At 42.4% G+C, this 27,580-nt stretch overlaps 1 protein-coding gene across 1 annotated transcript in view; it reads right to left on the reverse strand.

Moving 5' to 3' along the window:
- The window catches only part of hhip (hedgehog interacting protein), a 233,580-nt gene extending 208,051 nt beyond the window's left edge, over nt 1-25,529 (reverse strand). The window contains exons 1-3 of the mRNA XM_070865050.1: nt 25,263-25,529; nt 17,489-17,684; nt 3,981-4,137 (exon numbers count right to left, since the gene is read on the reverse strand). Of these exons, the coding sequence (XP_070721151.1) occupies nt 3,981-4,137; nt 17,489-17,684; nt 25,263-25,529 (620 nt within the window). The remainder of the gene's footprint in view (nt 1-3,980; nt 4,138-17,488; nt 17,685-25,262) is intronic.
- Between the last annotated feature and the right edge of the window lie 2,051 nt (nt 25,530-27,580).

The following is a 27,580-nucleotide window of genomic DNA, read 5'->3' on the forward strand; positions in this document are numbered from 1 at the left end:
GGGTCTAGTAAGGAGGAGGAACTGAGGGAAATCCTTATTAGTCGGGAAATTGTGTTGGGGAAATTGATGGGATTGAAGGCAGATAAATCCCCAGGGCCTGATGGACTGCATCCCAGAGTACTTAAGGAGGTGGCCTTGGAAATAGTGGATGCATTGACAGTCATTTTCCAACATTCCATTGACTCTGGATCAGTTCCTATGGAGTGGAGGGTAGCCAATGTAACCCCACTTTTTAAAAAAGGAGAGAGAAAACAGGGAATTATAGACCGGTCAGCCTGACATCGGTAGTGGGTAAAATGATGGAATCAATTATTAAGGATGTCATAGCAGTGCATTTGGAAAGAGGTAATAGGATGGTCCAAGTCAGCATGGATTTGTGAAAGGGAAATCATGCTTGACAAATCTTCTGGAATTTTTTGAGGATGTTTCCAGTAGAGTGGACAAGGGAGAACCAGTTGATGTGGTATATTTGGACTTTCAGAAGGCTTTCGACAAGGTCCCACACAAGAGATTAATGTGCAAAGTTAAAGCACATGGGATTGGGGGTAGTGTGCTGACATGGATTGAGAACTGGTTGTCAGACAGGAAGCAAAGAGTAGGAGTAAATGGGGACTTTTCAGAATGGCAGGCAGTGACTAGTGGGGTACTGCAAGGTTCTGTGCTGGGGCCCCAGCTGTTTACACTGTACATTAATGATTTAGACGAGGGGATTAAATGTAGTATCTCCAAATTTGCAGATGACACTAAGTTGGGTGGCAGTGTGAGCTGCGAGGAGGATGCTATGAGGCTGCAGAGCGACTTGGATAGGTTAGGTGAGTGGGCAAATGCATGGCAGATGAAGTATAATGTGGATAAATGTGAGGTTATCCACTTTGGTGGTAAAAACAGAGAGACAGACTATTATCTGAATGGTGACAGATTAGGAAAAGGGGAGGTGCAAAGAGACCTGGGTGTCATGGTACATCAGTCATTGAAGGTTGGCATGCAGGTGCAGCAGGCGGTTAAGAAAGCAAATGGCATGTTGGCCTCGATAGCGAGGGGATTTGAGTACAGGGGCAGGGAGGTGTTGCTACAATTGTACAGGGTCTTGGTGAAGCCACACCTGGAGTATTGTGTACAGTTTTGGTCTCCTAACCTGAGGAAGGACATTCTTGCTATTGAGGGAGTGCAGCGAAGGTTCACCAGACTGATTCCCGGGATGGCGGGACTGACCTATCAAGAAAGATTGGATCAACTGGGCTTGTATTCACTGGAGTTCAGAAGAATGAGAGGGGACCTCATAGAAACATTTAAAATTCTGACGGGGTTAGACAGGTTAGATGCAGGAAGAATGTTCCCAATGTTGGGGAAGTCCAGAACCAGGGGACACAGTCTAAGGATAAGGGGGAAGCCATTTAGGACCGAGATGAGGAGGAATTTCTTCACCCAGAGAGTGGTGAACCTGTGGAATTCTCTACCACAGAAAGTTGTTGAGGCCAATTCACTAAATATATTCAAAAAGGAGTTAGATGAAGTCCTTACTACTAGGGGAATCAAGGGGTATGGTGAGAAAGCAGGAATGGGGTACTGAAGTTGCATGTTCAGCCATGAACTCATTGAATGGCGGTGCAGGCTAGAAGGGCCGAATGGCCTACTCCTGCACCTATTTTCTATGTTTCTATGTGCCTGCTCATTCTGGCTATAACTGTCATTGGGAACTTTATGAAGTCCATTCTGCGGGCCTACAGAGCCGTTGTGAAATGTCAAATGCTGCGATGTGCAGGGTATTGAGAGATGCTGCTCGTGTCCCCTACTGCTGCCTGGAAGCTAATGCCACAGTCACCTTCACTGCGACGGGCAGCACAGTCCTGTTGGCACTGTAAGGTCTCTGTAGGAGATGACATATCTCTATCAGCACTTCCTTTTGGAAGCGCAGCTTTCTCACACACTGCTCCACAGAGAGCTGGAGATATGAGCATTGGTGCCTGTAAACCCAGATGTCTTCGGTGTCTCCTCATCCATGGACCGACGTGGCCAAGAGCCCTTCTTCTATCTTGACACCACCTAGCAATAGCATGGCGCATGATGCACTGGTGAACCAGTAATGCCCCCATTAAATTATCGCACTGAAGTTGTAAGGTCACGGTAATGGCAGATAAAACTGCCACTTTCAAGTCAGAGCTTCATGCAGCATGCTGTGCGCAAACGTTGCAGTCAATGTGACCTGCGATGTAGGTTCATCCTCCCTTAATTTAAATATGCAGCAAATACTGGAGCGTGGGACCGCCAAGAAGGGGAATACAAGCAGATGAATGGTTCTGACATCAGCCAGTTTAATTAGGAACGGAACCAAAACTGAACTTTTGTAAAAAGCATCAATCTTTTGTTAAAATTTATAATCCTGACAGACTTTAGCCCCTTATTACCCCACTGCTGATTCTCAGCTCTATAAGAACAACAAAGGCTAAGTCACAAACTTAAGCACAGCATTTATTAGCACTGGTGTATTATTGTATTACTGTTGTGCAAAATTGGGCTGTTTTGGTGCTGCTCTGTGCTCCCTCTGCACATTCTCTCCAATTTCTTCACTACCCTAGCTGAGTTATGGAACTCATTCATGGGAATTATGAGCACCAAGACCACCAATCAATCTACCATTCTGTGCTACAACCCAGTAGTATATCACATTTGTGGTGTACATGTGCACTGTGCCACACTACCCAAAGTAGTAACCTTTTAAAACGTTCATAATAAACAAGAATTATGTTTGAAACAGGTCACCAGCAGAGTTGTAGCTTTTGTGTCACATGTTTCATTATTGATCCACAACAAATACAACACTGATGAGATCATTCAAAGATACCAACAGAACTGTATGATTAACTATAATAGGGCTGCAATATAATTTCAGTAGGATTTTTTTTTTTAAAAAAAGAAAAAAAGTGTTCAGAGAATGATATACTGTGAAATAAGCAATAAATGATCCACAGTTCCAATTATAGTATTACTCTTCAACACAGCAAGTGAGCCCCAGGTGAGCAGAGGAAACGTTTCAAGGACATCCTCAAAGTCTCCTTGAAAAAGTGCAACATCCCCACCGACACCTGGAAATCCCTGGCCCAAGACTGCCCAAAGTGGAGGAAAAGCATCCAGGAAGGCGCTGAACACCTCAAGTCTCATTGCCGAGAACAAGCTGAAGCCAAGCGTCGATTGTGCAAGGAGCGTGTCGCAACCCAGGCACCCCACCTACCCGTTCCTCCAACCACCGTCTGCCCCACCTGTGAAAGAGACTGTAGGTCCCACATTGGAATCTTCAGTCACCCGAGAACTAATTTCTAGCATGCAAGCAAGTCATCCTCGACTCCGAGGGACTGCCCAAGAAGTAGTATTACTTTAATCATATATTAGCAAGGGTTACAAAACTTCTGATTCTCTTACATGTGATATGACTTTCTTTCTTTGCAACTTTTAACAATTATTATCTGCCTTTTTTGTTTGTTCTTCCTGGGACACGTAACTGGTTCTAGCTGTATCCCCTCTCTGAGGGTATTTACCTGGATCTCATTTTGCACCTTCTTCAACAACAGCCAATAATAGGAACTGACTGTGTGAGGAATTGTGAGTGGGAAAATCACATCCTGCCACCAACACATTGTACTACTAAACTTAATTGTACTACTACAATAGGAGATCCTGTGGTTAAAGTGGTCAATATCGTTCAGCCCTCCTAGTATTTTTTTTAAAAACAAAAAGTGTTCAGCCATAAAAAAGTAAAAATAGCATGCACATACATATGTAACTACAACAGAAAGGAATTCACTACAGGGAGAACATTACTTATTCTGCTAATACACTTCAACAATGTTTTAAATTTTGTTAAGGTTCTATGACAAAGCAAACCACCTGGCAGCACAAAAGTGCAGTTAAGCTGACAGGGTAGTTGGTTCAGTGTCATGACTACAAAGACTATTCTAAAGCAAACAACAGTTATCTTTTTGAACCTGTTGATCTGTTCCATTTTGTGGTATTCATCCATCTGGTTTAAATAGTTGGAACCTGGTCCTTGCACTTGTTTTCTGGGAGAGTCTGGAAAGCACATCCCACTATCCTTTGCTGCATAAAGGTTGCAGAATTCATCTGAAGTGGTTTGGAAAAGTCCTGGAAAACAGATGTTAAGCAAATGATTGGCATCTACACTATTTAAATGCCCGCATGTGCAACTTGAATAGCTGACATCAAAGATTCTACATTCAAGAATCAAAGAAGAAACAGTGTATTGTTTTGCTTTGAAAGATTGTGACCAGAATTTTCCTATAACAAATGGGTGGGTTTGGAGCGTGGGAGACAGTAAAAATGGGATACTTGACCTGATCCCACCCATTTCCGGGGGCATTACCTCAATTTAAATATTGTTGAGAGGCTGGAAACCTCTTTCTCTCCGTCCATTTTGAATTTAACTGCCTGGGGACGGGTTTCACTCTATTCGTGAAACCTGGCAGTAAAAGCGAGGCGGGAACTGTTGGATTCAGGAGGCTTTATACCTACTTCCTGGATCCAGGATCCAGGATCCTGACCATACACACCGCCCCCTTCGCGAGGCCTCATATTGCATTCTCCGGATTGTCTCATCTCCACCGCCCCCCTCCTCATAATGACAATGAGGCCTGTCACAATCATCCAGTGGCCGGCCCTGATCCTGAGGGCCCCCCCTGCTGACCCTCCACACCCACCCGATCTCCGATCCCCCCGCAATCCTCGATCCCCCCCACACTGCGAACCCCGATTCCCTCCCTGCCTGCTGATCCCCGACCACCCAGATTCCCCCTAATCGTTTGCTGATCCTGCTGCTCCCCGCCAATCCTCTCTTTCTCTCCCCCCCCCCCCCCTCCCCCCAATTGCCGACCACCCCATCCCCCCACCCCCCCACCCCCAATAACCTTGCTGATTGCCAGCCCTCCCTCCCTCCCACGATCCCTGCCCTGGACCGACCCCTCGCAAACGAGGCCTACTTGACCGCATCCAACCATCCTCTCAAGCTGGCTAGCTGTGGGCGGGAAGCCCGAGGCCTCACATTCAAATTAGATCCCGCCGGGTTTCCCGTCCGCCTCGGAGGCCCCCCGCCCCCAACCTACCTTCCTTGAGAAAATTCTGGCCTATACCTTTAAAAATAACTCATTTGCTTTATCTCAATATATGCAGTGGGCAACTGGTAACACTTTTATTGACGAATAACTACTTAAAGTGTAACAAGTTATTTTATTTTTCAAACTAAAATAAAATCAAAGTTTTCTTTTTACACATTTGAACTGAATTCTATTCTTTTTCAGTGCATCAGTGTCCATGCCAATACATGACCCCTAATGTACTTATGCCTTTAAAATGTTATTTCATTTGATGGTGAAATGCATTGTATCTTTCAACATAAAAGTAATTCTTTATGAAGTTCCCACATTCTTTTGTCAACAAACTGTCATTACACCCAAGGCCCCAGGATGGTCTCTCAAAGATCAAGAGTACCAAGGAAATTTCATCCATAGTCTAAAAGAGGAGCGAATAGGAAACTGAGTATCAGGGGCACATCAGAATGTTTAAAATTCTGATAAGACTCATTCTTTAAACAGAATTAAAGTATTAGCATTATTGTTGTTTCCAGCTCCTCAACATTCATATGGAGGGAGATCTAAAACATGACAAATCATTTATACACCCCACAGAAAGTATGACAAAGACATAAAGTTTAACTCCTCCTCAATTCATTTTGATTATTGTGGGTTGTGAATATCATGATGCAACAAAATAGACAAATCAATTCTCATGTGTTTTGTGTTATGAAACAGATACATCATAAATAAAAAGATACACAATAGGAATGGTGCCAGATTTATCTTTTGAGTAAGGAGAATCTCATAACTTATGAGAAACAAAGGTCTTTGGGATGATTTAAACAATGTTTATAATTCACCCTCTTGTCTCTTAATTTAAAATTTATTCCCCAGAGTGTACATCACTTCACAACTGAAGTGAAAGGTAGGGAACCATCTCTCAGGCATCTTTCCCTGCCCCTATTTCCTCATTCCTTGTGGCTTCTTTTCTTGGTGTGTTCCTTGATGCCATGAACAGTTGCATGCTGTGCAGAGAATAACAGACACAAACCCTCTTCCTGCTCTGCATGGGACAGCACATGAGAGCACCAGCACACTCGTCATTCCACCATTCTTCAATCTAGACAGTTTTAAATTCATTGCAGTGTATTGAAAGTTAAAAAGATATTGTAATATATATAGCTCCACCCAGTCGACTACTGTGGCACTGCAGCCATTGCTGTTTACAACAATAAAGAGGGTGTCATCAGACTGGGCTTCCAGCCATCTTACAACCTGTGCGTTTGTGATGTCATACTGAAAACAACATTTGGTGATGAAAATGGGATCATCGGTTAACAAAGCTGAAACTTTTGTTGGTGGATGATTCAGCCATCTGACAGAGACTTTGAGAGCTTCTCTGTTTTGATTAACAGCTAAAATTCCAAGGTAAATTACAAGCACACTTGACTGAACTGCCAGAGTCCAGATGGCCGTGCATTTGGGAATAATAGGGCGTTTGGGGGAGTTTCAACACGACAGTGAAAGTTTCAGAGTTTACGTGGAACGGCTAGAAATGTTTATCACCACAAATAGTATAATCGAAGTCCCCGATGATGAAAACCATAACCAGGTGGTGTTGAAAAGAAAATGAGCTATTTTCTTAACTGAAGCAGGGCCCCGAGGTGTATGAAGCCCTGAAAAATTTGCTTGTGCCTGTCAAGCCAAAGGACATATCTCTTAAGCAGATACTTCACTGCAGTCCTGAGCCCCTGGAAATTGCTGAAAGTCATCGTTTCGGAACACAAGATCAGTTATCAGTGACTATATTGTAGCATTTAAAAAGCTATCTATTCACTGTAATTTCGGAAACTTTCAGGACCGAGCATTGCGTGACCGCTTTGTTTGTGGGATGACAAGTGATACGATCAGAAGAAAGTTACTGACAACTCCTAACTTGACTTTTGATTTAGCTTGTCAGACAGCTATGTCAATGGACATGGCCGACCAATATTCCCGAGAACTTCGTCCCATTTCCAGTCGATAGACAACCGTGGTGAATCGCCTGCAGGTTAAAAGTAAAAGGCAGTTGGGCCACAAGGTCTCAGCAACTGACAGTGGTAAGAGCATTGAAGTCATGTTATTGGTGGCTGGGACAACACATTGCTTCACATATGGACAAATTTGAGTGTTTGTTCCGCAGGATAAAGTGAGCATTTTGCGAAGGCATGTCGACTGAAGAGTAAATCAACTTTCAAAGCTGTAAGTAGAAATCCCCAGAGATTACATAGAATGGAAGAAAAACAACAGGACGAGGTGGTTTTAAAGCTGCACATCATCAGGAGCACGAGGGTATCGAACAGCGATTCAAAAAGTATCATCCACGTAGATGTTGCAGGAACCAAGATACCCATGGATACACTGGTGCATCCGTGAGTGTAGAACTGGAATCACTATACCTCGACAAATTGCATGATTTCCCATTGGAGAAATCCAAGATAGAGCTGCGCGGCTACTCGGGAGAGAACAGTCCTGTGGTAGGTCATATCACCGTACCGGTGAAATACAAGGATCAATTTCAGAGCTTGCCTCTCTTAGTAGTGGCAGGAGACAAGCCTGCCATACTAGGAAGAAATTGGTTGGGATTACTGAAGCTGGATTGGAGTGAGATTTTTCGTGTTGAAATGCGATTTGCATCAAAGGATGATGTCATCAAGAATTATCCGAAGGTGTTCTGCGAAACAGGCAATCCGATCCAAGGCTTCAAGGCGAGTGTCAGGGTACAGAAGGACACTAGATCGGTTTACTGCAAGCCACGTCCCGTATCATATGCACTCAAGGAGAAAGTTGAGCTAGAACTCAAAAGACTAGAGACTGAGAGCATTATTTGTAAGACAGAGCGATGTAATTGGGCTACACCCATTGTTGTTGTACCTAAGTCCGATGGTATGGTAAGGTTGTGTGTTGATTATAAAGTAACCGTAAACCAGGTTCTAGAGGGTAATCTCCCCAATACATTGCCAAATGTAGCAGATTTTTTCACAACACTGACAGGTGGTCAGATCTTCTCAAAGTTGGATCTTATTAATGCCTACTTATAACTTGAACTAGATGAGGAATCCAAGGCATGCTTGACTATAAGTACTCATCGAGGCCTATATCAATTTAATAGGCTATCATTTGGAGTGTCTTCTGTCCCCGCCATATTCCAAGGGGTGATGAACCAGATTTTGCAAGGTATTGAATGGGTAGCATGTTATTTAGATGACATACTAATTTCAGCACCAAATGAGCAAATTCATAACATATTGAATGAAGTCCTCAAACTGCGCTAGAGAAGCACAGAGTACGAGTGACTGCTCACAAGTGTGAGTTATTTCAAAACTCAATGGAGTACTTAGGGTACAGAGTAGACAAAAATGGTTTACATCCAACCAAGGGAAAGCTGGATGCAATCTGAAATGCATCTGAAATGTCACTGAACTTCGATCATTTTTACATAGAAACATAGAAAATAGGTGCAGGAGTAGACCATTCGGCCCCTCGAGCCTGCACCACCATTCAATAAGATCATGGTTGATCATTCCTTCAGTACCCCTTTCCTGCTTTCTCTCCATACCCCTTGATCCCCTTCGCCGTAAGGGCCATATCTAACTCCCTCTTGAATATATCCAATGAACTGGCTTCAACAAATCTCTGCGGCAGGGTCTTTTGAATAATGAGAAGTTCCTACCAAATTTGGCTACAGGGTTACACCCATTGAATGAACTATTGAAAACAAAGTCCATTGGAAGTGGTCAGAAGAATGTGACACAGCATTCAAGGAGTGTAAAAGCAAATTGGTAGAGAGCATCATAACGGAAGATGGCCGCCGGAGCGGTAGGTCCCTAGGGAGCTCCCCCCACTCCAAACAATTCCCACCAGCTCTCGACAATCTTTCCACCCCCCAACCTCCCTCCTTCCGCTGTCTAAAACTGCCCTAATCAAATAGACCCTAATAAGGGGTCTAAGCACGTAAATCCAAACCCTTACCGTAGTCTCAACCCTGCGAGTCCGAGTTCGGGCCATTCGGGCCTACTGCAGGCTTCCGACCACATCACCCATCAACGACCCCCGGCGATCTCCAGCGCCCAGCGACGTCCCCCGGCAACCTCCAACGGTGGCGTCCTCAACCTGGACCAGGCTATCAGGCCTCCAATCCCCGCACCCCCCCTGCGGTGATCTGATCGGAACACCTCCAGCTACAGCAGATGGGCCTTTCCTCCACGACGGCTGGACCTCCCGTGGCGACAGATGACCTCTTTCCTCAAGGACGACTGAAGCCACGTCAGCGATTGGCCTCCCCTCCTCCTTCAGCCACGACTGAAGCACCCCTTCCCCACTGGCGACCTGGTCTCTTCTCCACCTCCAACATGTGGTGAGTTCCATGGCTATGATCCCCCTGCCCTCCCACCCTGAACCCTGGTGGGCCACTGACCCTCCCAGTGCCTGTCCCCAATCAGGCCTCGGATCACCTACCATCAAGGGTGCTACCCAGCGCCGAGCCTGCGGCCAACATCTCGCCGTGGACAACTAGGCCCATATAGCAGTGCCTGGTCTCCAATCGTCTTGGACCCCCTTGCCACCGGATCACGACCTCGCTCAGCTAAGCCCGTGTAGTAGCTGGTGTGCAACGACCACCCCATGTTAAAAGAACTCACGCACAGGCATCTTCCACTTGTTAACTTGAAGTTCAGGACCTGGAACGTCAGGACCTTCATGGACAACCGCAGCAGCGACAAGCCGGAGCACCGCATCGCCATAGTTGCCCGGGAACTTAGACGCTTTGATATCGACATCGCAGCCCTAAGCGAGACCCGGCAGGCAGGGGAAAGCCAGCTCAAGGAACAAGGTGGAGGTTACATCTTCTGGAAAGGAAAACCAGAAGAAGAATGCCACCTCCATGGAGTTGGCTTTGCCATCAAAAGGAGCTGATTGACTGCCTCAAAGACTCCCCCTGTGGGGCTAACGAACGCCTCGTGACGCTTCGACTCACACTATCCCGGAACCAGTGCGCAAGGCATCAGTGCATACGCCCCGACACTCGATGCAACTGATGAGGCCAAAGAGAGTTTTTGCACCAACCTCGAAAAATCCCTGTCCTGCGTCCCCATGGGCGACAAACTGATCCTCCTCGGTGACTTCAACATCACGGTTGGCAAGGACACAGAGCTCTGGGGGGGATGTGATTGGCAGAGAGGGGGTAGGAAAAGCCAACTCCAGTGGTACCCTACTCCTGACAAAATGTCTAGAGCGCGAACTTGTCATCATCAACACCTTGTTCCACCAGAGGGACAAATACAAGGCTTCGTGGCAATAACCTCACTCCAAGCACTGGCACCTGCTCGTCTATGTCATCGTCCGAGGGATCGCAAGGATGTGCGCAGCACCCGCGCCATGACAGGAGCCAACGAATGCTGGACAGACCACCGCCTAATCCGATCCATCATCGACATCAACATGGCCCCAAAGCGGGTGACAAACTGATTCTCCTCGGTGACTTCAACGCCAGGTTTGGCAAGGACACAGACCTCTTGGGGGGGGGGGGGGGGGGGGGGGGGGGGGGGGGGGGGTGGTGGGAGTGCGATTGGCAGAGAGGAGGGGGCAGCAGAAGCAGTGCCGCAAAAATAAAGTCAATGCCGGAGCATTAAGGATCCAGTTACGAGAGCCCTATACAGCCAGCGCCTCACAGCTAACCTGGCGTGCCGTGACGATCCCAAGACGCAGAATGTCCACAGCCCTCCAGGCCTCCATAACCAGCACCTGCGAAGAGACACTATTACTCAACCAGGAAACACCAGGACTGGTTTGATGAGAATGATCAGGAGATCCAAGAGCTAATAGATCCTAAGCGCAGGGCATTTCTGAGCCTTAAACAACAACCCAATGCGGGAGCAGCAAAGCAGCATTACAGATGGCTAAAGGTTAAGGTCCAACAAAAAACCCGGGACCTAAAGAACAGGTGGTGGATGGAGAAAGCACAGGAGATACAGAAGCTGGCCGATAACCATGATGTGCGAGGATTCTTCATCGCAGTCAAGGCCACCTACGGGCCAAACACCCAAGGCCCCACCATACTGCTGGCCAAGAACGGGGAAACACTCAAAGGACACTGAGGCTGTGAGGGCCCGCTGGAAGGAGCACTTCGAAGATCTCCTCAAATCGAGACTCTGCCTTTGACTCGAGTGTTCTCGACTCCATTCCGCAGCATGCTACCTGCCACCACCTCAGTGAGACCCCAACACTGCACGAGGTAGAAAAAGCCATAAGACAACAAGGCTATGGGTTTGGACAGAGTCCCTGCTGAGGCATTGAAGTATGGCGGAGAGGCACTGCCGGTGCAAATACACCACCTCATCTCTCTCATCTGGAGGGAGGAGAGCATGCCGGGGATCTGAGAGATGCAGTGATCGTGACCATCTTTAAAAAAAAAGGGGACAAGTCTGACTGCGGCAACTACAGAGGAATCTCCCTGTTATCAGCCACTGGGAAAGTCGTCGCTAGAGTTCTCCTCAACCGTCTTCTTCCCGTGGCCGAGGAGTTCCTCCCGGAGTCACAGTGCGGATTTCGTCCCCTACAGGGCTCAACGGACATGATTTTTTGCAGCTACAGGAAAAATGCAGGGAACAGCGCCAGCCCTTATACATGGCCTTCTTCGACCTTACAAAGGCCTTTGACACGGTCAACCGCGAGGGTCTATGGAGCGTCCTGCTCCGTTTCGGATGCCCCCAAAAGTTCGTCACCATCCTCCGCCTGCTCCACCATGACATGCAGGCCATGATCCTTACCAACGGATCCATCACAGACCGAGGTCAAACAGGGCTGCATCATTGCCCCAACCCTCTTCTCAATCTTTCTTGCCATCATGCTCCACCTCACAGCCAACAAGTTCCCCGCTGGAGTGGAACTAAACTACAGAATCAGAGGGAACCTGTTCAACCTGCGCCGTCTCCAGACCAGATCCAAGACCACCCCAACCTCTGTCGTTGAGTTACAGTACACGGATGATGCCTGCATCTGCGCACATACACAGAGGCCGCACTCCAGGACATAGTCAACGTTTTTACTGAGGCGTACGAAAGCATGGGCCTTACGCTAAACATCCGTAAGACAAAGGTCCTCCACCAGCCTGTCCTCACCACACAGCACTGCGCCCCAGTCATCAAGATCCATGACGCGATCCTGGACACCATGGACCACTTTCCATATCTTGGGAGCCTCTTATCAACAAGAGCAGGCATCGACGACAGGATCCAACACCGCCTCCAATGCGCCAGTGCAGCCTTCGGCCGCCTGAGAAAGAGAGTGTTTGAAGACCAGGCCCTCAAAACTGCCACCAAGCTCATGGTCTACAGGGCTGTAGTAATACCTGCCCTCCTGTATGGCTCAGAGGCATGGATCATTTACAGTAGACACCTCAAGTTGTTGGAGAAATATCACCAATGATGTCTCCGCAAGATCCTACAAATCCCCTGGGAGGACAGGCACATCAACATCAGCGTCCTCCTTCAGGCTAACATCCCCAGCATTGAAGTACTGACCACACTCGATCAGCTCCGCTGGGCAGGCCACATAGTCCGCATGCCAGACACGAGACTCCCAAAGCAAGTGCTCTACTCGGAGCTCCTTCACGGCAAATGAGCCAAAGGTGGGCAGCGGAAATGCTACAAGAACACCTCAAAGTCTCCCTGATAAAGTGCAACATCCCCACTGACACCTGGGAGTCCCTGGCCCAAGACCGCCTTAAGTGGAGGAAGTGCATCCAAGAGAGCGCTGAGCACCTCAAGTCTCAATGCTGAGAGCATGCAGAAAACTAGCGCAGACAGCGGAAAGGGCATGCGGCAAACCAGTCCCACCCATCCCTTCCCTCAACGACTATCTGTCCCACATGTGACAGAGTCTGTGGCTCTCATTTTGGACTGTTCAGCCACCAAAGAACACACTGCAGGAGTGGAAGCAAGTCTTCCGTGATGGTGATAGTGATCATCATCACCATCACCATGACTTATCTAAGGAGATCAAGCTAGCATGTGATGCCTCTTCGTATGGAGTTGGGGCAGTAATCTCTCATGTACTACATAATGGGGAGGAGAGATCAATTGCTTTATGCACTCAGTGCCGGTGAACGTAATTATGTGCAAATCGAAAAGGAAGCTTTGGCATTAATTTTTGGGGTCAAGATGTTCCACAAATACTTGTATGGTTGTAAGTTTACCATCGCTACAGACCATAAGCACCTGACAGCAATCCTCCATCCAAAGTTCCCAGTTCCAACATTAGATGCAGCCCGAATGCAGAGATGGACTTTGACTTTGTCAGCATATACGTATGATATTGAATACAGATGATCAGCTGATCACAGTAATGCTGATGCTATGTCTAGATTGCCTTCCCCATCACAAGTTACACCCGGTAGGGAAGAAGTGTTCTATTTTTCATATATTGATGAACTGCCAGTCACAGCTGAAGAGATTGGTAGAGCAACCAAACGTGACCCAGTTATGTCAAAGCTGTATGATTACATCGCAATACTGGACAAACCAGGTAACAGACAAAGATATTCATGCATTCTTCATTCATAGGAATGAATTATCAGTCGATAAATAGTGTATCATGTGGGGTGCAAGAGTGGTTATACCAAATAAATTCAGGTCCAAATTATTAGGAGATCTTCATGACCAGCACCTGTGAATGTGCTTGACCAAGAGTTTTACACGCAGTTATTTATGGTGACCAGGTCTAGATAAAGATCTAGATCACATCGTTAGTCAGTGTATAACATGTCAATTGGTAAGCAAGAAACCACCATCAGTACCATTACAGCCATGGAAATGGCCTCCCAGGGTGTGGCAAAGATTACGCGATTGATAGCCATTCGAAGTGTCGAGGTGTTTCCAATGCGGAAAATAACAAGTAAAACATATGACATTTTTTCTTCATTTGGCCTCCCAGAAGAAAGTGTTTCTGATAATGGACCAGAATTTTGTTCAGAAGAATTTGCACAGTTCACGAGCAAAAATGGTGTGAAACATACCAAGGTTCCACCATACCACCCTGCTTCAAATGCTGCAGCAGAGCGCACAGTACAATTTTTAAAACATGCCCATATCAAACAGATGTTGGATCTAAATCCAAAGAAACAGCAGTTGTCATTGGACCACAAATTGGCTAATTTTCTAATTATGTATCATAATACTCCTCATACAACTACTAGTAGAACACCAACTGAGTTGTTTCTCAAACGACAGCTACGAACCAGATTCTCGTCGTTAAAACCAAACTTAACTCAGTCTGTCGAAGAGAAACAATTAAGACAGAAAGGGAATCATGATAGAACTAGAGTAAAAAAAAAGAGAAGTGTGAAATTAAATCAGAAGAGTGAAGAATCATTACCATAAATGGTAAAATGGTTACCAAGAAGAGTGAAGATATGTGGTCCTCCTCACACATATTTGGTCAAGATGTTTGATCATGCACAGGTTAGGTTTGTTCACATTGATCATATTTTACCAACAGACGTGGAAGGAGTTGAAGGTTCGAATGATTCAATTATTTCTGACTCAGATAGTTTTGATACCAGTAAAGTACCAGTAGCATATCCTACATCAAATGTACTGGAAACAAGTCAAAGAGAAAGTCAGAATTTAAGTCTGAGTCCGAGTCAGGCAGACAATCAGTCTGAAGTTGTAGAGAGTTCAAATGTAAATCAAGGGCATCCCTTGGAGGGAAACTTTCCTCAGGGTCAGCCTAGAATGAGTCTAAATTCGACACCATGTTTGGAAGGTTCTGTTCAAGAGCAAATATATCCTCATCGAAACAGAAAACAAGTGGTTAAGCTTGATTTGTAAAGATGGCAAAATAAGTCCATATTTTGTATTATGTATAACCATGCAAGTTATGTTTGATGATTGTTATAATTATTTCTTCATTAAGGAGGGAGAAGTGTAATATATATATAGCTCCACCCAGTGGACTACTGTGGCACTCCAGCCATTGTTGTTTACAACAATAAAGAGAGAGTCACCTGACTGGGCTTCCTGAAGTTATCAGTCATCTTACAGTCTGTGTGTTTGTGATGTCGTACTGAAAACATAACATGTATATTTTCCTTTTCACTATTTTTAGCAAAAAAGTGGATGAAAGTATAAAGCAGTGTTCCACACTTTATACTCATCTCTACTTTTGCTCCAAGAACAGCAGGGGGAAATATACCAAATTCTGATATCAGTAATAATGCAGGGGACATACTGTGTCATTGTCTTTCTACAGTGTAGATATCAATAGGAGTGTATCCCAGATTGATAATACTGATTTGTACTGTTTTAATATTTTACTTTATCTGCTCACTTTTAAATTATTTTGCCTGCTTAGATTCCAATGCCCTTTCTCTGCTCTTCAATACACTTCCCTAGCAGACTGAATAGGACAGGCTGTTCCTGGATCCAGGAATTTCACAACAGCAGCACACAAGGGCTCGCCCTCCAATTGCCTCTCTGTCCCCAGATAGTCTATCTGAGCCTGGGAATTTATCACATGAAGAATAGCCATTGAGAACTGTGTGTGGGGAATAACAATAGAGAAACCATATCCTACCACTTTATGGCCAAGTACATCACTGCACTAATACAGTAAACCACCAGGCCACCCACTACTGTAGCATATTATAAACCTGAAGATTCAGATTTGGTTAATTGGCTGTGTGTTGTAAATAACACTTGACTGTGATGTATAAATGTATGATAAACTGTAATTATTTTCATCAGTGATTTCAACACTATAATAATGATTTTAAAATAATCTAAAAATTCAAATGACTGGCAAAACTTCTACAAAAAATCCTCAAAGTAAGGCACTGTATATTTTTAACACATCATAGTGTTATGCAATTACATATATGTCGATATGAAGTCAAATGACTTCTTTGAAATTAAAGAATTTGCAGGCACAATTATTAGTAATACTGAAAAGTTATTTTCCAGCTTAAAAGAATTTTTTAAATCCTACATTATTTGGATGATTTTCTTTGATTTCATTAGCTCCTGTTGCATATTTCTGTGGAAACTTAATTCTAATGGGTACTTTAAACAAATACAATTACGGTGTTCATCAATAATTACTCTGTCAACAAAATTTGTTTTCTATCTTTGGTATCAAAACAACAGCTTTCAATTAGCACCAACATCTGCAATAGCAAGCGGTGCCACATGCTGATTATAAGCATCTGTCTAACATAGGAAAATCATCTAGTTTGGCTAAGAAACAGGCTGTTAGTTCACTTATGCACACTCCTGAGCCCCATCCATGTCCCAGTGCTAAAGTTATGCTTTCATCTGGTTATCTTCCAAGACAACCTGGGTGGTCACCCAAAGCACTTGACATCTTGATGCACTTCAGCAGTTTTACATATACACAAACTTTGTAGAAAAATAAATTTGTCATTCGTCACCGCATATGTTGATCTGGGGAGAAAGGCTCCTATGGCACCAGCTCCTGTGCTGCTCAAGACACTCCAATTAACTCTTTTGCTTAGTTCAACTGACTTTTTTTTAAAGTTAAGTAGCAAGTCACAAAAAAATGAGTGAAGGTAATCAGGCTCAGGGGTTCGTTAATTTTTTTGAGTGGGAAAAGTGTACAAAAAGTCCCCAATGCTTTATTGTTTGTGCATAATATCCACCAAAATCTAATCTGTTATGACTACCTAGCAAGCAGACTTGGAAACTGTAACAACCCCCGCCCTCCTTTTAGTCTGCAGTGAATGTGATAAAGAGTAAGAACCAGCTGTATGCTGTGGACAAAAAAAAATCAGTAGTTTGTGGATAAAATAATATTTTCATTTTCCAAGAAGCTTTGGAAAATCTGTGAAACCACACCAAAGGAAATGAAGAGCTCTCCTTAAGAAGCTTTTCTTTAAAAAAAAAACAAAAGTCCTACACTGAATTTAAATGCAAGATATTAAAAATACAAGCCTTGCTGCAAAATAACTCACCTCTATCACAGAATGAAATACCATGCATCTGGTTTTGTATATTTATTAGAGCAGAATGAAAAGGAATTACTTCAGCTATTACAACAGCAACAGTACTGTATTATTAAAGCTGCTTTTAATTGTGAAAAGGGACACGGTGGGGTGGCAGCAGCCTTTTCTGAATGTTACTACAACTCCAAACAGGGCGGCAGCAGCATCTGCCAGCAGTACTGAAGTAATGACTTTTCAGTCAGCATTCGTTTTGTTTAATGGTGCCCATGACCACCTCCTTTCATAGCAATAAGCACACCAGAGGACCATGGCTCTGCTATGGATACCCCCCACATTGATTCATCACATATTAAAAAAAGGATGAGGATTTATGATTCAGGGGTTCATTCAGATGTCCTGTTGCCTTTATTACCTGCAATATGGCTTCTGCAGGCAAAGTAGAGCTGTTTGCAATAATCTCTGCACAACATGGGAAAAGCTAGCTCATTGTCTGATGCTCCTTCCCGGTCAGGTAAGTGAAATAAATTCTGTGCATGTGGTGAACATTGGGCACACTTGATTTCCTCCAGCAGCTTTGCACATTCTGTGTTGTTTGTAACAGAAAAGATCTGAAAATCAAACAGCAGAAAGTAGTAAGCAAAAGCAAACTGAATTTAAAAAATAACACTCGGACTTGGAGAGAATATCTGTCTTACATAGGATATTTACTTCTGGCCTTTAAGAATACAGGTGAAATGGATTTTTTTCCCTTATTTTAAATCTAATGAATCAACTAATACTGTAGTAAATGTTTTCTAAATTCCAGAATTTATTTGCTGTTTCTTTTCTTCCATAAACTAGAGAACGAGTTGAATAAAAAAGTTTTAAAGAAGAAACTAGGGAGCATCAACATAAAAAATTCTAAATGTCACAGTACATTATAAAAGCTTTACTCAGGCCACAACAATATGTATGTTTTCTATTATGTTACGATCCTACCCCAAAATCCCCCCACTGTAGGAATTCTCAGTGGAAGTTCTGCTGATGCCCTCTTGGTCTGCAATGTTCTGAAGTGCGATTATAAAAGTTAAATGAAATAATAATGCTCATAAAATACATCATTCAGCTCCATATGATTACAAATTTCATGAAGTAACCTTCAAATGGAAAAATATTTACTACAGCCAAGTTAAATTACTGTGGGAGTGTTGGCAGATTACATGTTTTTGTTTATAAATATACTGAAATTGCTAAAACCACTTAATAACATTCTTTTCCTGAATTCCCGATGATCCTAATTTTCCATCTTTGTAAAGTAATTTACACTGTTTTTCTCCTTTACTTTGTTGTACATATTAGTAATTTGTAGTTAGCACAGTTGGATTAAACGGAGTACCAAGTTTGTAAAATAATTTAATGCTTATACCATTTATTATGAACTAAGCAACAGTGGGCAGTCTATGAAAAGGGACTTCACCCCCACATGCATATATTTATAAGAAAAAATAAGTAAGTTTTCTTACATCTCATCTTTCACAATCTGAAGTAGCACAATTTTAGTTCAAACCAGTGACATTTAAAGTTCAATTTGGAAGAAATTCTAGCATTAGAGAGACTAAACTGCAACCAAATGCTCTGGACATTATTCTTCATAAGATTTTCCAAAAAGAAAATGCTGCTGCTTGAAAAACAACAACTTATTTCAATCATTCCCTAAATGTCTGAACCTAAATTTACAATTCAGATATTTCTTTTGTACTTAAAAAAAAAAGGCATAATGACGTATATGCAGTGAAATAAAACAAATGCTTCAAATCCTGCTTGCCAGCTGTCAACTTGCATGCTCCTTTGCTGGTCATCACAGACCCTAATTTCACTATTGAGATATATTACAAAGAAACACACTGCTAAAGATTCTAATCATTGCAATCACTTTTACTATTTCTGGAATGTGTTTTTGGTCACATATAAACCAAACAATAGATTAGGCAATAGGATTATATAAATTATTTGAAATGAAATACAGTATTTTCTCTATATTTATTTAATGTTGTTACCACAGTTTGCTCTGTGTGAGGTCTGCAGGGTACCCATGAAGAGATAGATAGAGCCATCATTATAACACCCCCTATCCCCGCCCCCCCCCTCCCCCCTCCCCCTCCTCTGATATTCTCTCCCACTGGAAACAATGGAAGTGCACAGAGGGCAATACAAGCATGCAACGACTGGCCTTTGCATCTGTTGCATATGTAGAACTAGCTACCATTGTTTTCAATGAGAAGGTACAGATAGATCATGTGAAGTACAACAAAGGATGCATCTCAAACTTTAATTTTAAAAAATGCATAAAAATAAATATTTACTTTTAAATTCTTAAGACCAGCACAAAAATTGAGTATGAAAAAAACATGGATCAGAGCAGTGTTTCTATTTTGAAAACACTTTATTGGTGCTACTCACTTCACTTGCCCTTCGGTCCACAAAACAGTCTTGCTCCTGAAAGTGCATACCACATATTTAGACCTCTTGTTTACTCACTCACAGTAGCATACTCATAAAGGCAACTTATAGCATGTTACCAGTGTTTTTTTTCCTGTTGAAAAGGGTGGAACTTTGACAATTGAATCTTAAAACATGATTACTTTTATTTAATTAGTTGATCTCGTAGAGTTGTTCACAGATTTCCCTGATCCCATGTTCTCAGTGGGAAGTTACGCACAAAGGTAGTGTGGATAGGAGAATCAGCACCACAGCCCTATTTCTGATCCACATTCCCTGCTAATGTAGCTACCCACAGAGTACACCATTGGTGAATTTGCCCTTGTATAAATTGGGCTTTATCTCCTCACTGCTGCTACTGGAAGTGCTCAACATTATTGTGTTTGGAAGTTCTGCAATCTGACTGGTTGAACTGACTCTACAATATAACAAAACTACTTCACGTGCTTATAAATATTTTAGTAATATAGATAGATATCATTCTTTTTTTTCTTTCTCAGGCTGTTACTTTTTATTAAAGCAATCACTCCATGATCAACATAGAAAGCACTCTTCGGGAGTCCAAATTTAGCAGACTTGATTGAGAACAAATAAAATGCAGTAACTTTACCAGGGTGGATTCTGACAACAGGTCTAAAACCTTCATCCAGGTAGTTGGAAAAATCAGTGGTGCAATCGCTAAATTACTGACCAAAAAAAGACAATTTAATTTATGTAAAAATGTCCATAATTGAGAGTGGGACGTTATCTTCATCCTTTATGTATTTCTCTACACAAGATCTCTTTGAAAACAATGGGAACATAACCACAAATCAGATGATACATTGTACCAATTGAAACTGTAAGCATTTGCGTAACTTCTATTAACACCATTCCGGAATCAACTTTCAGTAGGATGCAATGTCAGGTTTCTCTTTTCAGATAATGGTTCAAGTAAGAACACAAAAATATGTTCCCAACTTTGTATTAACATGGCAGGCAGCTCAAACCCATGGTCATCTGGTTAGGAAACCAATGCTGTAGACACAAAGTTACCGGGCTGCAAAGAAAACTCAGTCTTAAGCTGTAGAAATTTTTCAGTAGGACTCTTATTTTTGTTGATTTTTGAATTCTTCTTTGAAATAATATACTTCCTTTTGCCTTTGAAAAAGAATAAAAGAAAAAGATGAACTGAAGCACCTGCTTTATTAGACTGTGTAGTCCCTTTTTTTCCAATGGGGATGTAAGCATATACAAGTCTTACCTTGCAAGTGAATAAAGTAATGGCAATAATATAATTAACAGCCGCAACTTAATTAGCTAAAATTAACTTTAAAAGCTGCAATTAAAAATAATACATCAGCTATAACATTTTACCTGGCATGTTTCTTAAAAGGTATGTGAATTTTCAAAGAACACAGCATCAGGACAATTAAAGTTTTTAGTATTCCTTCTGTGCAAGCTCTGGTTAAAAAAATACAGGAATACAGAAATGTTGTAAATAGGCCTCCCTGAATATAACAATGGCAGTGCCCAAGTCCTGGGCTAGCTGTCACCCCTTATGCATAATCACTACCATCGTTATACTGATTTTGTTTTGAATGAAACTCAAATTTGAATGCATGCTTAGAACTCTGAATTTAGCCGAGTTCCCAACACGATATGCATTTCGAATGGGTAAGAGAAGAGGTTGATGTCATTGGCTGCGATGCATACCATTATTTCGGCGCATGAATTCCTCAGTTGCTATCTGATATTTCAGTTTCCAAGACATGGGTAGTTTTTATAGCAGGCAATCTCTGATTAAGATGCTTAGTTCTCCAGTGATGAAGCAAGAGAAGATTTGTCCAGTCAGCTTTTCCACTGGTTATTCGACAAGCTGTGGTTTACATTGCTACTAATTTACTTTCTCTGCTAAACCTCTCAACTCCTACAAATGAATATTTTCTTGCAAAACAAAAATGAATCATCTTCTAAAGCCCTTGCAGAGATGGATAGAAACATTATCAGTATTCTCAACAACTGTATTATGCAGCTTGCCATCTACGTTGAGGCACACAGCATTATCCCTGGTTCTGCCGACACAATGCAGATTGAAAGGGGTAAAATATTAGACAAGGTAAATCAGGAAGTGGTATTTATGTGGCACAAAACTTGGCTGATCATAGGAGGAAGGCGGCAAGGAGTTTTAACGTTCTGAGGAAGAGCAGAGCAGGACCATAAACAGCTTCCAGCACAAAACCTACCCCAAAAGCAGAGTTTTTATGATGTCAGGGCTAATTTGGAGTGTAGAGTATATATAGTTTACTTGTGTCACAAAAGATAACAGGTACAAATTCAGAACCCATTCAAGTTTCCAACTGCAAAAAAAAAATTGATTACATGCTGCTGTTCGGTTAATGGGTTCCTCTCTTCCTTCTGTTGACAATGACAAATTATGCAGAGTACAGTGATTTGAATTTTTCATTAGCAGGATAAAAAAAAAGTGCAATTCATTGAACATATTTATTCTAGTTTCAATTAAGTAACATATGACCATTTTAGATTGCTATCAAATGTCAAAATGAATTTGTACTACCTGTTTGTGAGTTCTGTCAACCTTTGACCTGTTCAATGTATAAGACTGTACACTGTAAACTGCAGACAATTAACCTAATACTGTTTTAGCATTTCTGCCAGGCATAAAGGTTATGGAGTTGTATAAAATGTTATCACTGAAGCTAGTCAACAATCTCTAAAAGCTACCAGAAACCAATAACATTTGCATACCGCAGTCTGTTTTATATAGTATAGACTAGTATCAGTTTTAAGGCTGTTTAAGTATTTGTGTTCTTCGCTGTATATTTAAGAGTACTGAGTCAGCACAGAACAGGTGGGTTATAATTTATAAACAAGAGTATTACATGGCTGGTGCATGGGTGGTCCAGATAACCAGAGGGATAGGACTGAGCTTACTTATTGCCAGTGGATGTGATTTGATGATATCAGTGGAAACCATGACTGGAGCTCGTATTTAATGTGAGGATATTTTGATTCCCAAGACAGTGGTTTGAATCATGAAGAAAAGGAAGGTCTTCGTTAGGGTTATTGGAGAGGCAAATGAGATTAGTGCTAAGGCTGTAGCTGGAAACATTTTTAGGGTGAGAGATGGAAACTGAGTTGCAGAGGCTTAATTAGAGCTTCCAATTCTACAAGATTAAGTAATAGGAGGGTTTCTCCCTCAGAGGATGTGGTTGGAGTATGAGCACCACAGATGGGAGCAGAACAGTGCATTTGGATATGACAGAGATAATTATATGTTTGCGTTATGTGTCCAGGTAGTACACAATTACAACATAACATACATTAAAATTGTTTGTATGTAAGGACACAATACAAATATAAAGTACATTGTGTATTTTCCTCATAAAACCCAGTAGCTTGAGATTCCAGACTAGAAGGAGCCTCAAGTTTGCCCGTGACTCAAATACCGCACCTTAGTTCAATCAGGTTTGTCAGTACTTGGGCAGACCCATAGATGGAGCACCACATAGAAGCTGTTGTGGAGGAAAAACTGAAATTCTCTGGCTCTTTTCTATGCACCCCCCACCCCCCCCACCACCACACCACCACCCCCCACAGTACCATCACTCAAATTTGAAAACCACAAAATTGTGTCAATGTGGCCATGGGGAAGTCTGTTACCCCAAGACTATCCCACCCACCTGGCTGAGAGATGGTTCATAGTTGAGAAAGTCCTGTGGAGAAAAATAAATTGAAAACAAAATCTTTTTTTAAACTGGGAAATGGAATGATAATAGATTTAATGTGCAGGCAAGCAGAGCAATCTACCAACGTTATTATCTTGTGTAGTTTTTTTTTCAGAACATTAAGTGTAGGTATCAGAGTTCTGAAATGTTATCAACAGCTTACAGTTTTTGCAGGAGGATTGTACAGTCCAAGAATTTTGCTTAATGCAGTCAATTAAACATTTGAGTACCCAAACTACATACTACCTATATTTAATAACCTGTTATTCATGCACCCATCTGAACAAGCCAGAAATCTGACAAAGCCAATTTAACATAAATCTGTCTGATTCCTTGAAGCATCCTACTTGTTCAGTGGACTGTTAGGCACTCTCTTTTTCTGGTTGCTAAATAAATGATTCCAAATTTTTTTTTAATTGAAAAAAGTAAAACCTTGTTTTCTCCAGAAATAGTGTTAATTTCCTCTTTTTGTTATTAAGTGTAACAGATAAACCATTGAGCTCCGTGTGATTAAACATAACACATTGAAAGCTACTAAAAATTCAAACATTATCACAACATGCTTAGGAATAATTCGTGTTGCTATTGACTAACGTAAAACATGTGTGCAGTCCTTCTTTCATCTCAAAATCACTCAAAATAGAAGACTTAATAATTTGGTCCTTTCATAGTGCCAGCTTTAACACTGGATGAGTTTGTTGCTCAGTCACATTTGTATAACAAAAGCTGTTGTTAGTGAAATAGCAAGAGCAAACAGATTAGAGTGAGGGAACACACTTGAAAATAATCCCTTGGACAAACTTGGCTCTGAAATCATCCAAGGTAGAAAGGACCTGAAGCTGCAACTCAACCAGGCTAAGTTCTCTAATAAGCTCTTCCTTGATCAGCCATGTGTTCAGGCAACAAACTATCCAAAACACTTGAAAGATATTTGACATAAAAAGTCACAGAGAAGTACATCAAGAGGCATCATTATGCATGTTAAAACCATCAGCTGGTTGCCAAAATTAGTCAAACAACATTTATGGATTTTTTTTTGTATGTTATAAATAAAATATAGCTCAGAAAAGTTTCGCTATAATGTCAGCTTTGTTTACTCATTTACACCCACAGACTACTAACCCTGATCAATTCCATCTGAAAAATAAAATATTTCATCCTCTCTCAAATATTGCCGCATATGGTAGAAATAAAAAGGGAATCTACAGCTAAAAACCTGCAGTAAGGCGTTCTCACTCATCTGGGAATAGGAATAGTAGGACAAATGCTCACTCAAAAGACATGAACATTTGGACAGAGCTTGGACTGAAGGAGAATGATGTTCTCCAGTTTCACCCATTAGTGAACCAACTAACAAACACAATGGTGTTGTTGTTATTCTTTTGCCATAAGCAACAGGACTCTGTGTGTGGGCAGCAGTTTAGTGGGGAGGAGGATAAGTCGACCCCTTTTTGTCCTATTGATTTTTTCTATTTGCATGACTTTAGCAAATTAAATGATGCAATATGGCTTTTTGTTACAAAACAGTGAAAGATACCACCCAGACGCATATGTTGATTCGTAGAAGCTGTTTACATGAGAATAGAGTGAAATCTACCGTGAACCTAGCATAAAATCCGATTCAGTCTGAGTATTTATTATGCGGAGGCCAACAACGCTGAAACACGAGTTTTGAAGCGTCCCTCGTCAGACTTTGACAACTAGTGTTGCAACTGTGAAGTTTTTAAAGTAAGAACACCTGAATGTTTGCTACATATATATTTTCTAACTTTAATCCGTCAACACGATTATGATTGGAGCCTCCTCCGCATGCCCAAGAAAAGTAAACAGAAAAGTTTTACAGCCACCAACCCCCCCCCCCACCCAAAAAATATCTAACACACAGTACTTACTATAAAGGTGCTTGATAACTATGGTAACTGAAGTTGGAACGCATCATTTGCAGTTTTGAATTGTGCAAACCTGTGCGTGAAAATTTACCTTGGGATCAAGAAACTCCTGGAAATGCCTGTTCCTGGGACAGCAGGACAGCCGGCTGTAGAACTTGTGACAGATATACCCAGTGGCATCCAGTGCGAACAGTCTCCTCTCCCTTTTCTTCAAGCGGCGCGGCGCACTCCCATCCAGGCATCTCCTCACGGGAGATTGCTCACTCCTTTCACGCGACTTCGCTTCGCTGTCAAGAAAGTTGGCGGCCGCCGCCAGCACCAGGACAAACTTTAAAGACACAGTCGCGTTCATCTTCATCTTCCAATATTGATATATAAATATATATTTTTAAATCCTCTCTTTTTTTTTTACTTTACCTAAAAACAACTTAATTTCCGAAAGCACAAATTTGTTTCCTATTTAAACAAAGTACCACATGGAAAAAATATAACAAGTTTACTTTTTTTTGCAATTGCTGTCTGTACGTGGAAGAGGCTGAAGTGCAGTAGTTGCAGCCTGCTTGTGCTGCCGAGTGTGAGTAGCAGCTCGCGCTGAGCCTGGTGTAATGTTTGCTGCGGGATGTTAGCAGGTAGCTGGCTGGCTGGCACGCTCTCTGCTCCCTTTACTCGCTCCACATGTCTGTGTTGCACTCCCTCCCTCCGCGCGCGCGCGCGCACGCACGCGCTTCACCAATCGCGGATACGCGCGCAACGACGTCATGGGCGATGAGCGCGTGCCAGGAGATAGCCGCTGCCGCTCCTCTTGCAAAGTCTGTAGAGTAAATCCGAGAAATACTCACAAATTAGCAACAAGTGTATCACAGAAATGTTACCGCAGGATTCTGCCATTTTCCCAAATAGAGCACAAATAATCCATAACTTTTTTTGACACAATTGTTGGGGGGCGCTGGCAGTCCCCCCCCACCCTTCTAAGGTTTAGGATACTCCTATGAGGCTTTCTGCAAGTTTTGTTAATTGAGGGAAAGTGCACTGCGAACCCTGAGTATGTTCCTTGCTGTTTTCTTATGTTAACAGACATGTGCTTACCTATGGATGCTTCGGTTCTCATCTGTTTCGTGTGAGAGTAAGTTTAATTTAATCGTATGATACAACTCCTGATGATTTTTTACTTCGTTAACAATTAATCGTTTTCATAGCACGGTGTATGAGGATGGATGTGTATTTTTTAAATATAAATATATACAATAGGGGTACAACGAACTCCTCGTGAGGAGGAGCTGTGAGACACGATTCACAGCCCAGTAGTGCTCTAACCTGTTAACTGAATTATGGTTGGGGCGAAGAGTGGGGTCCAGATACTATCCCAGGGCTCTTCATCGTGTGTCCATGTGTTAGGTAAGTAATGAAAATAGGCAAATTGAAATTAAATATTAAGCAGAAACTGTATTGACAGGCAGACTGGTTACAGGACCATCAGTGTGAAATACTTTTTTAAAATCTCGCAGTGGTGTGTGATGCCCTCCCCATGAAACAGTGTCACATTGGTAAGATAGGCAAGGTAATAGGAAGGGACAATATGTATGAATATAAAGGGGCTGCAGGAGGGGTCAAAACTAAAAATCATGGTTTAAAAACTAGTATTAAAACACTCAAACTAAACGCACGCAGCATTCGAAATAAAGTAAATGAGTTGACGGCACAAATCATTACAAATGGGTATGGTTTGATGGCCATTACAGAAACGTGGTTGCAGGGTGGCCAAGACTGGGAATTAAACATACAGGGGTATCTGACAATTCGGAAGGATAGACAAGAAGGGAAAGGAGGTGGGGTGGGGTGGGGGTAGCTCTGTTAATAAAGGATGATATCAAGGCAGTTGTGAGAGATGATATTGGCTCTAATGAACAAAATGTTGAATCATTGTGGATGGAAATTAGAGATAGTAAGGGGAAAAAGTCACTGGTGGGCCTAGTTTATAGGCCCACAAATAATAACTTCACGGTGGGGCGGACAATAATCAAGGGAATAATGGAGGCATGTGAAAAGGAACGGCAGTAATCATAGGGGATTTTAACCTACATATCGATTGGTCAAATCAAATCCCTTCAAGAGGAATTCATAGAATGCATACGGAATTGTTTCTTAGAACAATATGTTACAGAACCTACAAGAGAGCAAGCCATCTTAGATCTGGTCCTGTGCAATGAGACAGGATTAATAAACGATCTCCTCGTAAGAGATCCTCTCGGAATGAGTGATCACAGTATGGTTGAATTTGTAATACAGATTGAGGGTGAGGAAGCAGTGTCTCAAACGAGCGTACTATGCTTAAACAAAGGGGACTATAGTGGGATGAGGGCAGAGTTGGCTAACGTAGACTGGGAACACAGACTAAACAGTGGTACAATT

The sequence above is a fragment of the Pristiophorus japonicus genome, chromosome 2 (assembly GCF_044704955.1).
Source record: "Pristiophorus japonicus isolate sPriJap1 chromosome 2, sPriJap1.hap1, whole genome shotgun sequence".
In the NCBI taxonomy this organism is placed as follows: domain Eukaryota; kingdom Metazoa; phylum Chordata; class Chondrichthyes; family Pristiophoridae; genus Pristiophorus; species Pristiophorus japonicus.